Source organism: Onthophagus taurus, chromosome 4 (assembly GCF_036711975.1).
Source record: "Onthophagus taurus isolate NC chromosome 4, IU_Otau_3.0, whole genome shotgun sequence".
Taxonomy (NCBI): domain Eukaryota; kingdom Metazoa; phylum Arthropoda; class Insecta; order Coleoptera; family Scarabaeidae; genus Onthophagus; species Onthophagus taurus.
Window position 1 is genome coordinate 1,137,320 of NC_091969.1, and position 17,359 is coordinate 1,154,678.

At 34.7% G+C, this 17,359-nt stretch overlaps 1 protein-coding gene across 1 annotated transcript; it reads right to left on the minus strand.

Annotated features, from left to right (window-relative positions):
• Positions 1 to 11,052: 11,052 nt before the first annotated feature.
• Positions 11,053 to 16,194, minus strand: LOC139429647 (uncharacterized). The gene has a single exon (XM_071195602.1). The coding sequence runs from the start codon at positions 16,192 to 16,194 to the stop codon at positions 11,053 to 11,055; it is 5,142 nt and encodes a 1,713-aa protein (XP_071051703.1).
• Positions 16,195 to 17,359: the final 1,165 nt, after the last annotated feature.

Genomic DNA, 17,359 nt, shown 5'->3' on the forward strand with positions numbered 1-17,359 from the left:
CCGTAACGTAATGGTCTGTAACATTTTTGCTCCCAGATGCATCAATATCGAGAATTTTTCAAGAATGTGTAAAATAGAAGAGTGTTGAAAAAAAACGGTATCCGGAGCATAATACAGAAAAACTTGTACTACAAAAATTGTAGCAAATTGTACCCTTAACGTAATGGTGTGTAACATTTTTGCTCCCAGATGCATCAGTGTGGAGAATTTTTCAAGAATGTGTAAAATAGAAGAGTGTTGAAAAAAAACGATATCCGGAGCATAATACAGAAAAACTTTTACTACAAAAATTGTAGCAAATTGTACCCTTAAGGTAATGGTCTGTAACATTTTTGCTCCCAGATGCATCAATATCGAGAATTTTTCAAGAATGTGTAAAATAGAAGAGTGTTGAAAAAAAACGGTATCCGGAGCATAATACAGAAAAACTTGTACTACAAAAATTGTAGCAAATTGTACCCTTAACGTAATGGTCTGTAACATTTCTGCTCCCAGATGCATCAATATCGAGAATTTTTCAAGAATGTGTAAAATAGAAGAGTGTTGAAAAAAAACGGTATCCGGAGCATAATACAGAAAAACTTGTACTACAAAAATTGTAGCAAATTGTACCCGTAACGTAATGGTCTCTAACATTTTTGCTCCCAGATGCATCAGTGTGGAGAATTTTTCAAGAATGTGTAAAATAGAAGAGTGTTGAAAAAAAACGGTATCCGGAGCATAATACAGAAAAACTTGTACTACAAAAGTTGTAGCAAATTGTACCCTTAACGTAATGGTCTGTAACATTTTTGCTCCCAGATGCATCAGTGTGGAGAATTTTTCAAGAATGTGTAAAATAGAAGTGTTGAAAAAAAACTATATCCGGAGCATAATACAGAAAAACTTTTACTACAAAAATTGTAGCAAATTGTACCCTTAACGTAATGGTCTGTAACATTTTTGCTCCCAGATGCATCAATATCGAGAATTTTTCAAGAATGTGTAAAATAGAAGAGTGTTGAAAAAAAACGGTATCCGTAGCATAATACAGAAAAACTTGTACTACAAAAATTGTAGCAAATTGTACCCGTAACGTAATGGTCTCTAACATTTTTGCTCCCAGATCCATCAGTGTGGAGAATTTTTCAGGAATGTGTAAAATAGAAGAGTGTTGAAAAAAAACGATATCCGGAGCATAATACAGAAAAACTTTTACTACAAAAATTGTAGCAAATTGTACCCTTAAGGTAATGGTCTGTAACATTTTTGCTCCCAGATGCATCAATATCGAGAATTTTTCAAGAATGTGTAAAATAGAAGAGTGTTGAAAAAAAACGGTATCCGGAGCATAATACAGAAAAACTTGTACTACAAAAATTGTAGCAAATTGTACCCTTAACGTAATGGTCTGTAACATTTCTGCTCCCAGATGCATCAATATCGAGAATTTTTCAAGAATGTGTAAAATAGAAGAGTGTTGAAAAAAAACGGTATCCGGAGCATAATACAGAAAAACTTGTACTACAAAAATTGTAGCAAATTGTACCCTTAACGTAATGGTCTGTAACATTTTTGCTCCCAGATGCATCAGTGTGGAGAATTTTTCAAGAATGTGTAAAATAGAAGAGTGTTGAAAAAAAACGATATCCGGAGCATAATACAGAAAAACTTTTACTACAAAAATTGTAGCAAATTGTACCCTTAAGGTAATGGTCTGTAACATTTTTGCTCCCAGATGCATCAATATCGAGAATTTTTCAAGAATGTGTAAAATAGAAGAGTGTTGAAAAAAAACGGTATCCGGAGCATAATACAGAAAAACTTGTACTACAAAAATTGTAGCAAATTGTACCCTTAACGTAATGGTCTGTAACATTTCTGCTCCCAGATGCATCAATATCGAGAATTTTTCAAGAATGTGTAAAATAGAAGAGTGTTGAAAAAAAACGGTATCCGGAGCATAATACAGAAAAACTTGTACTACAAAAATTGTAGCAAATTGTACCCGTAACGTAATGGTCTCTAACATTTTTGCTCCCAGATGCATCAGTGTGGAGAATTTTTCAAGAATGTGTAAAATAGAAGAGTGTTGAAAAAAAACGGTATCCGGAGCATAATACAGAAAAACTTGTACTACAAAAGTTGTAGCAAATTGTACCCTTAACGTAATGGTCTGTAACATTTTTGCTCCCAGATGCATCAGTGTGGAGAATTTTTCAAGAATGTGTAAAATAGAAGTGTTGAAAAAAAACTATATCCGGAGCATAATACAGAAAAACTTTTACTACAAAAATTGTAGCAAATTGTACCCTTAACGTAATGGTCTGTAACATTTTTGCTCCCAGATGCATCAATATCGAGAATTTTTCAAGAATGTGTAAAATAGAAGAGTGTTGAAAAAAAACGGTATCCGTAGCATAATACAGAAAAACTTGTACTACAAAAATTGTAGCAAATTGTACCCGTAACGTAATGGTCTCTAACATTTTTGCTCCCAGATCCATCAGTGTGGAGAATTTTTCAGGAATGTGTAAAATAGAAGAGTGTTGAAAAAAAACGATATCCGGAGCATAATACAGAAAAACTTTTACTACAAAAATTGTAGCAAATTGTACCCTTAAGGTAATGGTCTGTAACATTTTTGCTCCCAGATGCATCAATATCGAGAATTTTTCAAGAATGTGTAAAATAGAAGAGTGTTGAAAAAAAACGGTATCCGGAGCATAATACAGAAAAACTTGTACTACAAAAATTGTAGCAAATTGTACCCTTAACGTAATGGTCTGTAACATTTCTGCTCCCAGATGCATCAATATCGAGAATTTTTCAAGAATGTGTAAAATAGAAGAGTGTTGAAAAAAAACGGTATCCGGAGCATAATACAGAAAAACTTGTACTACAAAAATTGTAGCAAATTGTACCCGTAACGTAATGGTCTCTAACATTTTTGCTCCCAGATGCATCAGTGTGGAGAATTTTTCAAGAATGTGTAAAATAGAAGAGTGTTGAAAAAAAACGGTATCCGGAGCATAATACAGAAAAACTTGTACTACAAAAGTTGTAGCAAATTGTACCCGTAACGTAATGGTCTGTAACATTTTTGCTCCCAGATGCATCAATATCGAGAATTTTTCAAGAATGTGTAAAATAGAAGAGTGTTGAAAAAAAACGGTATCCGGAGCATAATACAGAAAAACTTGTACTACAAAAATTGTAGCAAATTGTACCCTTAACGTAATGGTCTGTAACATTTTTGCTCCCAGATGCATCAATATCGAGAATTTTTCAAGAATGTGTAAAATAGAAGAGTGTTGAAAAAAAACGGTATCCGGAGCATAATACAGAAAAACTTGTACTACAAAAATTGTAGCAAATTGTACCCGTAACGTAATGGTCTCTAACATTTTTGCGCCCAGATGCATCAGTGTGGAGAATTTTTCAAGAATGTGTAAAATAGAAGAGTGTTGAAAAAAAACGGTATCCGGAGCATAATACAGAAAAACTTGTACAACAAAAATTGTAGCAAATTGTACCCGTAACGTAATGGTCTGTAACATTTCTGCTCCCAGATGCATCAATATCGAGAATTTTTCAAGAATGTGTAAAATAGAAGAGTGTTGAAAAAAAACGGTATCCCGAGCATAATACAGAAAAACTTGTACTACAAAAATTGTAGCAAATTGTACCCGTAACGTAATGGTCTCTAACATTTTTGCTCCCAGATCCATCAGTGTGGAGAATTTTTCAGGAATGTGTAAAATAGAAGAGTGTTGAAAAAAAACGATATCCGGAGCATAATACAGAAAAACTTTTACTACAAAAATTGTAGCAAATTGTACCCTTAACGTAATGGTCTGTAACATTTTTGCTCCCAGATGCATCAATATCGAGAATTTTTCAAGAATGTGTAAAATAGAAGAGTGTTGAAAAAAAACGGTATCCGGAGCATAATACAGAAAAACTTGTACTATAAAAATTGTAGCAAATTGTACCCTTAACGTAATGGTCTGTAACATTTTTGCTCCCAGATGCATCAATATCGAGAATTTTTCAAGAATGTGTAAAATAGAAGAGTGTTGAAAAAAAACGGTATCCGGAGCATAATACAGAAAAACTTGTACTATAAAAATTGTAGCAAATTGTACCCTTAACGTAATGGTCTGTAACATTTTTGCTCCCAGATGCATCAATATCGAGAATTTTTCAAGAATGTGTAAAATAGAAGAGTGTTGAAAAAAAACGGTATCCGGAGCATAATACAGAAAAACTTGTACTACAAAAATTGTAGCAAATTGTACCCTTAACGTAATGGTCTGTAACATTTCTGCTCCCAGATGCATCAATATCGAGAATTTTTCAAGAATGTGTAAAATAGAAGAGTGTTGAAAAAAAACGGTATCCGGAGCATAATACAGAAAAACTTGTACTACAAAAATTGTAGCAAATTGTACCCGTAACGTAATGGTCTCTAACATTTTTGCTCCCAGATCCATCAGTGTGGAGAATTTTTCAGGAGTGTGTAAAATAGAAGAGTGTTGAAAAAAAACGATATCCGGAGCATAATACAGAAAAACTTTTACTACAAAAATTGTAGCAAATTGTACCCTTAAGGTAATGGTCTGTAACATTTTTGCTCCCAGATGCATCAATATCGAGAATTTTTCAAGAATGTGTAAAATAGAAGAGTGTTGAAAAAAAACGGTATCCGGAGCATAATACAGAAAAACTTGTACTACAAAAATTGTAGCAAATTGTACCCTTAACGTAATGGTCTGTAACATTTCTGCTCCCAGATGCATCAATATCGAGAATTTTTCAAGAATGTGTAAAATAGAAGAGTGTTGAAAAAAAACGGTATCCGGAGCATAATACAGAAAAACTTGTACTACAAAAATTGTAGCAAATTGTACCCGTAACGTAATGGTCTCTAACATTTTTGCTCCCAGATGCATCAGTGTGGAGAATTTTTCAAGAATGTGTAAAATAGAAGAGTGTTGAAAAAAAACGGTATCCGGAGCATAATACAGAAAAACTTGTACTACAAAAGTTGTAGCAAATTGTACCCGTAACGTAATGGTCTGTAACATTTTTGCTCCCAGATGCATCAATATCGAGAATTTTTCAAGAATGTGTAAAATAGAAGAGTGTTGAAAAAAAACGGTATCCGGAGCATAATACAGAAAAACTTGTACTACAAAAATTGTAGCAAATTGTACCCTTAACGTAATGGTCTGTAACATTTTTGCTCCCAGATGCATCAATATCGAGAATTTTTCAAGAATGTGTAAAATAGAAGAGTGTTGAAAAAAAACGGTATCCGGAGCATAATACAGAAAAACTTGTACTACAAAAATTGTAGCAAATTGTACCCGTAACGTAATGGTCTCTAACATTTTTGCGCCCAGATGCATCAGTGTGGAGAATTTTTCAAGAATGTGTAAAATAGAAGAGTGTTGAAAAAAAACGGTATCCGGAGCATAATACAGAAAAACTTGTACAACAAAAATTGTAGCAAATTGTACCCGTAACGTAATGGTCTGTAACATTTCTGCTCCCAGATGCATCAATATCGAGAATTTTTCAAGAATGTGTAAAATAGAAGAGTGTTGAAAAAAAACGGTATCCCGAGCATAATACAGAAAAACTTGTACTACAAAAATTGTAGCAAATTGTACCCCTAACGTAATGGTCTCTAACATTTTTGCTCCCAGATCCATCAGTGTGGAGAATTTTTCAGGAATGTGTAAAATAGAAGAGTGTTGAAAAAAAACGATATCCGGAGCATAATACAGAAAAACTTTTACTACAAAAATTGTAGCAAATTGTACCCTTAACGTAATGGTCTGTAACATTTTTGCTCCCAGATGCATCAATATCGAGAATTTTTCAAGAATGTGTAAAATAGAAGAGTGTTGAAAAAAAACGGTATCCGGAGCATAATACAGAAAAACTTGTACTATAAAAATTGTAGCAAATTGTACCCTTAACGTAATGGTCTGTAACATTTTTGCTCCCAGATGCATCAATATCGAGAATTTTTCAAGAATGTGTAAAATAGAAGAGTGTTGAAAAAAAACGGTATCCGGAGCATAATACAGAAAAACTTGTACTATAAAAATTGTAGCAAATTGTACCCTTAACGTAATGGTCTGTAACATTTTTGCTCCCAGATGCATCAATATCGAGAATTTTTCAAGAATGTGTAAAATAGAAGAGTGTTGAAAAAAAACGGTATCCGGAGCATAATACAGAAAAACTTGTACTACAAAAATTGTAGCAAATTGTACCCTTAACGTAATGGTCTGTAACATTTCTGCTCCCAGATGCATCAATATCGAGAATTTTTCAAGAATGTGTAAAATAGAAGAGTGTTGAAAAAAAACGGTATCCGGAGCATAATACAGAAAAACTTGTACTACAAAAATTGTAGCAAATTGTACCCGTAACGTAATGGTCTCTAACATTTTTGCGCCCAGATGCATCAGTGTGGAGAATTTTTCAAGAATGTGTAAAATAGAAGAGTGTTGAAAAAAAACGGTATCCGGAGCATAATACAGAAAAACTTGTACAACAAAAATTGTAGCAAATTGTACCCGTAACGTAATGGTCTGTAACATTTCTGCTCCCAGATGCATCAATATCGAGAATTTTTCAAGAATGTGTAAAATAGAAGAGTGTTGAAAAAAAACGGTATCCCGAGCATAATACAGAAAAACTTGTACTACAAAAATTGTAGCAAATTGTACCCGTAACGTAATGGTCTCTAACATTTTTGCTCCCAGATCCATCAGTGTGGAGAATTTTTCAGGAATGTGTAAAATAGAAGAGTGTTGAAAAAAAACGATATCCGGAGCATAATACAGAAAAACTTTTACTACAAAAATTGTAGCAAATTGTACCCTTAACGTAATGGTCTGTAACATTTTTGCTCCCAGATGCATCAATATCGAGAATTTTTCAAGAATGTGTAAAATAGAAGAGTGTTGAAAAAAAACGGTATCCGGAGCATAATACAGAAAAACTTGTACTATAAAAATTGTAGCAAATTGTACCCTTAACGTAATGGTCTGTAACATTTTTGCTCCCAGATGCATCAATATCGAGAATTTTTCAAGAATGTGTAAAATAGAAGAGTGTTGAAAAAAAACGGTATCCGGAGCATAATACAGAAAAACTTGTACTATAAAAATTGTAGCAAATTGTACCCTTAACGTAATGGTCTGTAACATTTTTGCTCCCAGATGCATCAATATCGAGAATTTTTCAAGAATGTGTAAAATAGAAGAGTGTTGAAAAAAAACGGTATCCGGAGCATAATACAGAAAAACTTGTACTACAAAAATTGTAGCAAATTGTACCCTTAACGTAATGGTCTGTAACATTTCTGCTCCCAGATGCATCAATATCGAGAATTTTTCAAGAATGTGTAAAATAGAAGAGTGTTGAAAAAAAACGGTATCCGGAGCATAATACAGAAAAACTTGTACTACAAAAATTGTAGCAAATTGTACCCGTAACGTAATGGTCTCTAACATTTTTGCGCCCAGATGCATCAGTGTGGAGAATTTTTCAAGAATGTGTAAAATAGAAGAGTGTTGAAAAAAAACGGTATCCGGAGCATAATACAGAAAAACTTGTACAACAAAAATTGTAGCAAATTGTACCCGTAACGTAATGGTCTGTAACATTTCTGCTCCCAGATGCATCAATATCGAGAATTTTTCAAGAATGTGTAAAATAGAAGAGTGTTGAAAAAAAACGGTATCCCGAGCATAATACAGAAAAACTTGTACTACAAAAATTGTAGCAAATTGTACCCGTAACGTAATGGTCTCTAACATTTTTGCTCCCAGATCCATCAGTGTGGAGAATTTTTCAGGAATGTGTAAAATAGAAGAGTGTTGAAAAAAAACGATATCCGGAGCATAATACAGAAAAACTTTTACTACAAAAATTGTAGCAAATTGTACCCTTAACGTAATGGTCTGTAACATTTTTGCTCCCAGATGCATCAATATCGAGAATTTTTCAAGAATGTGTAAAATAGAAGAGTGTTGAAAAAAAACGGTATCCGGAGCATAATACAGAAAAACTTGTACTATAAAAATTGTAGCAAATTGTACCCTTAACGTAATGGTCTGTAACATTTTTGCTCCCAGATGCATCAATATCGAGAATTTTTCAAGAATGTGTAAAATAGAAGAGTGTTGAAAAAAAACGGTATCCGGAGCATAATACAGAAAAACTTGTACTATAAAAATTGTAGCAAATTGTACCCTTAACGTAATGGTCTGTAACATTTTTGCTCCCAGATGCATCAATATCGAGAATTTTTCAAGAATGTGTAAAATAGAAGAGTGTTGAAAAAAAACGGTATCCGGAGCATAATACAGAAAAACTTGTACTACAAAAATTGTAGCAAATTGTACCCTTAACGTAATGGTCTGTAACATTTCTGCTCCCAGATGCATCAATATCGAGAATTTTTCAAGAATGTGTAAAATAGAAGAGTGTTGAAAAAAAACGGTATCCGGAGCATAATACAGAAAAACTTGTACTACAAAAATTGTAGCAAATTGTACCCGTAACGTAATGGTCTCTAACATTTTTGCTCCCAGATGCATCAGTGTGGAGAATTTTTCAAGAATGTGTAAAATAGAAGAGTGTTGAAAAAAAACGGTATCCGGAGCATAATACAGAAAAACTTGTACTACAAAAGTTGTAGCAAATTGTACCCTTAACGTAATGGTCTGTAACATTTTTGCTCCCAGATGCATCAGTGTGGAGAATTTTTCAAGAATGTGTAAAATAGAAGTGTTGAAAAAAAACTATATCCGGAGCATAATACAGAAAAACTTTTACTACAAAAATTGTAGCAAATTGTACCCTTAACGTAATGGTCTGTAACATTTTTGCTCCCAGATGCATCAATATCGAGAATTTTTCAAGAATGTGTAAAATAGAAGAGTGTTGAAAAAAAACGGTATCCGGAGCATAATACAGAAAAACTTGTACTACAAAAATTGTAGCAAATTGTACCCGTAACGTAATGGTCTCTAACATTTTTGCTCCCAGATCCATCAGTGTGGAGAATTTTTCAGGAATGTGTAAAATAGAAGAGTGTTGAAAAAAAACGATATCCGGAGCATAATACAGAAAAACTTTTACTACAAAAATTGTAGCAAATTGTACCCTTAAGGTAATGGTCTGTAACATTTTTGCTCCCAGATGCATCAATATCGAGAATTTTTCAAGAATGTGTAAAATAGAAGAGTGTTGAAAAAAAACGGTATCCGGAGCATAATACAGAAAAACTTGTACTACAAAAATTGTAGCAAATTGTACCCTTAACGTAATGGTCTGTAACATTTCTGCTCCCAGATGCATCAATATCGAGAATTTTTCAAGAATGTGTAAAATAGAAGAGTGTTGAAAAAAAACGGTATCCGGAGCATAATACAGAAAAACTTGTACTACAAAAATTGTAGCAAATTGTACCCGTAACGTAATGGTCTCTAACATTTTTGCTCCCAGATGCATCAGTGTGGAGAATTTTTCAAGAATGTGTAAAATAGAAGAGTGTTGAAAAAAAACGGTATCCGGAGCATAATACAGAAAAACTTATACTACAAAAGTTGTAGCAAATTGTACCCGTAACGTAATGGTCTGTAACATTTTTGCTCCCAGATGCATCAATATCGAGAATTTTTCAAGAATGTGTAAAATAGAAGAGTGTTGAAAAAAAACGGTATCCGGAGCATAATACAGAAAAACTTGTACTACAAAAATTGTAGCAAATTGTACCCTTAACGTAATGGTCTGTAACATTTTTGCTCCCAGATGCATCAATATCGAGAATTTTTCAAGAATGTGTAAAATAGAAGAGTGTTGAAAAAAAACGGTATCCGGAGCATAATACAGAAAAACTTGTACTACAAAAATTGTAGCAAATTGTACCCGTAACGTAATGGTCTCTAACATTTTTGCGCCCAGATGCATCAGTGTGGAGAATTTTTCAAGAATGTGTAAAATAGAAGAGTGTTGAAAAAAAACGGTATCCGGAGCATAATACAGAAAAACTTGTACAACAAAAATTGTAGCAAATTGTACCCGTAACGTAATGGTCTGTAACATTTCTGCTCCCAGATGCATCAATATCGAGAATTTTTCAAGAATGTGTAAAATAGAAGAGTGTTGAAAAAAAACGGTATCCCGAGCATAATACAGAAAAACTTGTACTACAAAAATTGTAGCAAATTGTACCCGTAACGTAATGGTCTCTAACATTTTTGCTCCCAGATCCATCAGTGTGGAGAATTTTTCAGGAATGTGTAAAATAGAAGAGTGTTGAAAAAAAACGATATCCGGAGCATAATACAGAAAAACTTTTACTACAAAAATTGTAGCAAATTGTACCCTTAACGTAATGGTCTGTAACATTTTTGCTCCCAGATGCATCAATATCGAGAATTTTTCAAGAATGTGTAAAATAGAAGAGTGTTGAAAAAAAACGGTATCCGGAGCATAATACAGAAAAACTTGTACTATAAAAATTGTAGCAAATTGTACCCTTAACGTAATGGTCTGTAACATTTTTGCTCCCAGATGCATCAATATCGAGTGTTAACGCGCGGTAAAAAAAACCGGGTACAAAAATTTAAATAGGTGCTGAGTGAAGTATTTAATAAAGAAAACGAATTTATATAAATAAGAATTGTAATCTAATTGACGAAAGAATGATGTATAAAATAAATAATATAGAGCTTACGTGAAATAATTATTGTAGTGGAGGTAAGAGATGTGCTCGCAACCACCGTTCGATCGAAAGAGAGCGATAAAAATCTCTTCGCTGAGATTTATCATTACGGCGCATACAATTCGCGCAGTGACAAATATATAGTTTAAGGGTGGCGCGAACATTCCACCCACCAACAAAAAGGTAAGTGAACTTTTTTTACAAACATGAAATAATTAATAATTAAAAATTACATAGTTAGGCAATGCCAAAAAATAACAATGAAAATAATAAAAAAATAATAAAATAAACAAATAAAGAAAGAATTAACAATTTTAAGGTTTAGGAACTTTAGTTTCGTTGGCCGGCAGTGGACAGATTTTTATGGTTGGTCTTGTGAACAGTCCGTTCTTGGTTCGAATTGTTACAACACGAATCACACCATCGTCGCCAGGATGGAGCTGTGTGATTCGCCCCATCTCCCATTTCAAAGGTGGAAGTTGTTCATTTTTTACGATGACCAGATCACCGACAGTAGGAATTGGAGTTGGTGAGGTCCATTTGGATCTTGCTTGAAGAGTGGATAAGTACTCCATGGTCCATCTCTTCCAGAAGTCCTGGAGCATGCGTTGGAGGAGCTTCCATCGATCCAATCGATTTAGGGGAACCTTTGTGTAGTCTGGTTCTGAAATTAAACTATTTAGTGGTTCTAAACATAAGAAATGACCTGGTGTCAGTGGCTGAAGATCGTTTGGATCACTCGATATCGGTGTGAGGGGCCTGGAGTTGAGCACAGCCTCTATTTGGGTGAGGACGGTGTAGACCTCCTCGAACGTAAGACGTTGATCTCCAATAACTCGAAGCAAATGGGACTTTACTGATTTCACGCCTGCTTCAGCGAGACCATTAAAGTGAGGTCCACCAGGTGGATGAAAAATCCAATGGAGTCCTAGACGTGTTCCCGAAGCTTCTGCCATCTCTTTTAATTTATTGTTCGCTCCAACAAAGTTAGTCCCTTGGTCCGACAGGATTAAAGAACATCGACCTCTTCGTGCTATGAATCGACGTAATGCGGCTATGAATGCTTCAGTGGTTAAATCTGTAACTAATTCGAGGTGAATAGCCTTGGTGGACGTGCAGACAAATACGCAAAAATACGACTTAACAGACCGGGAGCCTCGAGTGCGATTCAATGTCGTGTAGATAGGGCCAGCAAAATCCACAGAGACGGTAGAGAATGCCCTCACATCAGCCACTCGACAAGAGGGAAGATCCGCCATAAATGGGGCGTAGGACCTTGGTTTACATCGGAAGCATCGTATGCATTTGGAGATGACACGTTGGATCACTTGTCGAGATGATATTATCCAAAAATGTTGTAGTACGATAGATTGTAAAGTTCTTGGTCCCGGATGTAGGTAAGTTTGATGAATATCTTGCACAATTAGTTCACTTAAACGTGATGTTTTAGGTAATAGCACAGGGTGTTTATGATCGAACGGTAGTGTTGCGTTTTTTAATCTACCACCCACCCTGAGAAGCTTGTCTCGATCGACAAAAGGAGCCAATTGACGATATGGTTTTAACAATGGTTTATTTTCTTTGATAGCAGTGAAAAGTGTAGCAAAATGCTGATTTTGAATAAATCGAATAAGAATATGGAGTGAGTTTTGAATCTCAAAGGGAGATAAAACTAGAGAATAATATCGTTTTTGTTTTTGACAATGAAGAATAAAACGATACATGTATGCAAGGATACGTTTGATTTTGTTGATAGAAGAAAACTTATTGAGAAGAGTGGATAAAATGTGAGTTTGCACCTCAGTAGAATTAACTTGAAGAACTCTTTGTTCATTGTGTATCTCTTTTATTTCAGGATTGATGCGACGATGAGCTGGCCAATTTTTTGGAGGACATCGGAGCCACGAGGGACCTTCCCACCAAAGTTGTAATGGGATTAAGGTTTCAGGAAAAAGACCTCTTGAACCACAATCGGCAGGGTTTTCCAATGAAGGTACGTATCTCCAAGAAGACGATGGTAAAATTTCCTGAATGTAATTGACTCGATTGGCGACAAAGATTTTCCATCGAGAGGATAATGATGCAATCCAAGCTAAGGTAACTTGTGAATCTGACCAGGCGGTAATTGAATCAAAATTAATTTGAGGCGATAAAATTTCTTTTAGATTCTCCAAGAGATTGACAAGTAAAACAGCTGCCAAAAGTTCCAATCGGGGAATGGAAGTTGATTTTAATGGAGCCACTCGTGATTTGGCGCAAAGAAAAGTTGTTGTTATTGATAAATCAGATTTTTGACAACGCAGATAAGCAACAGTACAATAACCCACTTGTGATGCGTCACAAAATAGATGGAGTTGAATTGACTGAGTTTTTAAAGGAATAGTTAAGCGAGGTAAGCGTAAGTTTGAAAGAAATTTAAGATTGTCTTTAAACTTTTGCCAATTTTGAACGATATTGTTTGGCGGTGTTTCATCCCAACCACTCTTTAATTGCCACAATTGTTGAATGAAACGTTTTGCTTTCAGAGTACAAGGAGTAAGAAATCCCAACGGATCGTAAATACGTGCAATGTCTGACAAGATAGATCTTTTCGTACAAGGAGTATTTCGACTGGTATGGGAATAGGAAAAATGATCAGTAGCAGGATCCCATTGAAGCCCGAGGACCTTGATATAGCTGATTTCATCGTAGTCCATTGAAACTGGATGTTGTAAGTCATCTTTTGATACTGATTGCAGGATATTGGAGCAGTTACTTGCCCATTTTCTGAGCTCAAATCCTCCCTTTTTTAAAAGATCTATTGATTCTTGCTGTAGTTGGCAAGCTTCTTCAATGGATGCAGCGCCAGTGACGATGTCATCAATATAGACATTGTTTTGTACAGCCTTTGAAGCCAATGGAAATTCATGCTTGTAAAGATGTGCAAGTTCAATAAGCGTTCGAAGTGCCAAAAATGGAGCAGATGAGACACCGTAAGTAACTGTGTTTAGAACATATTCTTTTATTGATTCATCAGGTGAAAATCGCCATAGAATTCGTTGGAAATCTCTATCTTTCGGTGAAATTAGAATTTGCCTGTACATTTGCTTTATATCACATGTAAATGCGAATGGAAAACATCTAAATTTCAATAAAATTTTAACGATATCTTGTTGTAATTTAGGTCCAATTAAAAGAGCATCATTTAATGAGTGACCATTGGAAGTAACAGACGAGGCGTCGAAAACCACACGAAGTTTGGTGGAGGCGCTTTCTGGCCGTAGTACGCAATGGTGAGGAATATAATAAACGGATTTCGAAGACACTTCAGGATTTGCGATAAGCGACATGTGCCCTGAATCCAGGTAATCTTTCATAAAATTGACATAATCGTTTTTTAGGGACAGATTTTTCAATAATCTGTTTTCTAAAGAAGTGAATCGTTTTAACGTTGATTGATAAGAACTACCCAGTATGGGTTCTTGGTTTTTGAAAGGAAGTGAAACAATAAATCTTCCAGCTTCAGTTCTTACATAATTTTGCTTAAAATGATTTTCACATTGATTCTCTTCCAAAGTTAAAGTAGAACTTCTTGGAATTGATTCAAGTTCCCAAAATCTTGGAAGGGATTCATCTAAGAAAGCGTCGGTAGTTGATAGGCATGTAGATGTTGTTGATGAAATAGAAGATTTTCCAATCAAAATCCAACCGAAAATGGATTCTAAAGCCACAGGATCGTTGGGTTTGTTTTGAATGCGTCCGCTGAGGAAAACTTGTGGAACCAATTCTGCGCCAAGTAGGAGATCCACTTCCATGGAATTGCAATCGGGTTCAGGAGTGAAGTTTAAATGTTTAAGATGAGGATAAGCTTTAATAATGGATTGTACTGAAGGTTGATGGGAACAAATACTAGGTGTTATGAGAGCTTTGAAGTCTAAGGATGGTTCGGAATGTTGAATCGGTTGAACATGACATTGAACGGAGCCTTTGTTGCATATGGATGTCATGGAGTTGAGTCCTCTTATCTCTAAAGAAGAGTGATATGAACGAGGAAGACGTAATTTTTTTGACAATTTATCGGTGATAAAGTTGGACATACTGCCCGAATCAATTAAGGCTCGTACGAAGTGAGACTGTCCAAATCGATCTTTAATTTTCACAAATGCTAATGGTAAGATTACTCGTTGATGTTCGTTTTGATTTAACGGCTGTTTGATGTTCCACGAGGTACCCACATGAACTGAAGAAGGTTTTTTAGTATCAAAGTGAAGAGATGTATGATGATGTTGTTGACACATGCGACATCTATGGGAAGATGCACAATTTTGAGTTGTATGTTTGGAACTTAGACAGTTACGGCACAAGTTATGTTCTCTTGCTATCGATAGACGTTCAGCAGATGATTTGGCGTTGAAAGTTGCACAACGATAAATTGGATGTGATTCTTTGCATAATAAACATTTAGGAGAAATCGAATTTGTCTCAAGCTTTAGATTTGTGACTTTCTCTCTAGGATTATTCTTTATACGATTCATGAAAGGTTTTTCGTTGGATGTTAATACAACAGAATCTAATGCTTTCGCTCTTTTTTCTAGAAAATCCATCAACTGAGGATATGTTGGAATCTCAAAAGAAGTGTGCTCTGATTCAAAAGTGGTTTTAGTTTGCGTATCTAGTTTCAGCAAGAGCAAATTAAATAATAGAAAATCCCAATCATCGACTGGGAAACCCAACATACGAAAACCTTCTGTATTTTCTTTAAAGGTATCTATCAACGTTCTAAAAATTTTTGAAGATTCCTCTTTAATAGGTTTTAAGTTTAAGATTTCATGGAAGTAAAGGGTGGCTAGATGCCTCTTGTTTTGGTAACGTCCCTTTAAAGCGTTGTAGGCGATTTCGTAATTGTCATTGGTGACCGGAAAGCCTTTTAAAAGATTGAAGGCTTCTCCTTTTAAGGAAGTAAGCAGGTATTGATACTTGGCTATTGGCGATAGAGATGTGTTTTCGTGAACCATGGTTTTGTACAAGTCGAAGAAGGTATGCCATTCTTTGTAATTACCATCAAATGTTGGAAGTTGAAGTTTGTTTAATTTAGGTGTTGCAGTTATCGGAGAAGAAATCGTGGATGTCGGTAGATCTGACAGATTATGTAATAAAGCTTTGATTTGATAATATTCTGAATCCACCTTTTTACGAATAGCATCTTGGGCATCGAAGTCGACTTCTTCAACCAGGCCAATAATGGAATTGTGTGCGGCCTTAAAATCATCGTAGATTTGCGAAACATCATTGGCTCTTTCAGCAAAAATTTGATTTTGCATAGGATCGGAAGGGTTAGTAGGTAAGGCACGTCCATATATGAACGTTTCAGTTATTTGATTAATGAATATATTGCGTTTTAAGGTTAACTTAGCGAGTTTATCACTCATGATTGAATGAGTTTTTCTTTCTTCTCTTTTCTTTTTCTTTTCCCTCATGATGATGAGGGACAAGAAATCGTCAAAAAATCGAGCAGACAAATATATGAAAAATAAAGATTCCAAAGGGAATGAAAACTTGCGTAAACAATCGCAAAAAAAAAAAAAAATTCTAAAGGCAAATTAATGAGTAATTAATAAATTTCCCTTTAAAGAAAAAGAAGAAAAAATAAAAAATTAAATTCTTTAATAATAAAGATAGAAAAGAAAGAAAAAATAGAAATCCTCGACAAAAAATAAATTAAGAAAAATTGTAACTTCATAAACTGATGTATAATTACGTATTCTAACAATAAGTTTAAAAATAAAATAAGTGAAGAAAATAATTCTTGTTTGCAAATGACTAAAATAGCCGTAACCACTTTTTTCAGGTAACCAGATGTGCACCAAGTTGGTTTTGATGAATCGATAACCGTGAAAAAAAGTGGTTTTTGAAAGAACGGATGGCGACCAAATGTGAATAATGGACTCGATAACGGAAAAATTGAATGATAATTAGCGATAAGAAAGGCTAGCAATCACCAGAAAACAATGAAAAAAATCCGAAATCGTCGTTGCCATCCGGCTCGAAGGACCAAATGTTAACGCGCGGTAAAAAAAACCGGGTACAAAAATTTAAATAGGTGCTGAGTGAAGTATTTAATAAAGAAAACGAATTTATATAAATAAGAATTGTAATCTAATTGACGAAAGAATGATGTATAAAATAAATAATATAGAGCTTACGTGAAATAATTATTGTAGTGGAGGTAAGAGATGTGCTCGCAACCACCGTTCGATCGAAAGAGAGCGATAAAAATCTCTTCGCTGAGATTTATCATTACGGCGCATACAATTCGCGCAGTGACAAATATATAGTTTAAGGGTGGCGCGAACATCGAGAATTTTTCAAGAATGTGTAAAATAGAAGAGTGTTGAAAAAAAACGGTATCCGGAGCATAATACAGAAAAACTTGTACTATAAAAATTGTAGCAAATTGTACCCTTAACGTAATGGTCTGTAACATTTTTGCTCCCAGATGCATCAATATCGAGAATTTTTCAAGAATGTGTAAAATAGAAGAGTGTTGAAAAAAAACGGTATCCGGAGCATAATACAGAAAAACTTGTACTACAAAAATTGTAGCAAATTGTACCCTTAACGTAATGGTCTGTAACATTTCTG

Bases quoted from the DNA above. Each gene is read 5' to 3' on its own strand.
- LOC139429647 (XM_071195602.1), bottom strand. From the start codon at position 16,194: ATGAGGGAAAAGAAAAAGAAAAGAGAAGAAAGAAAAACTCATTCAATC.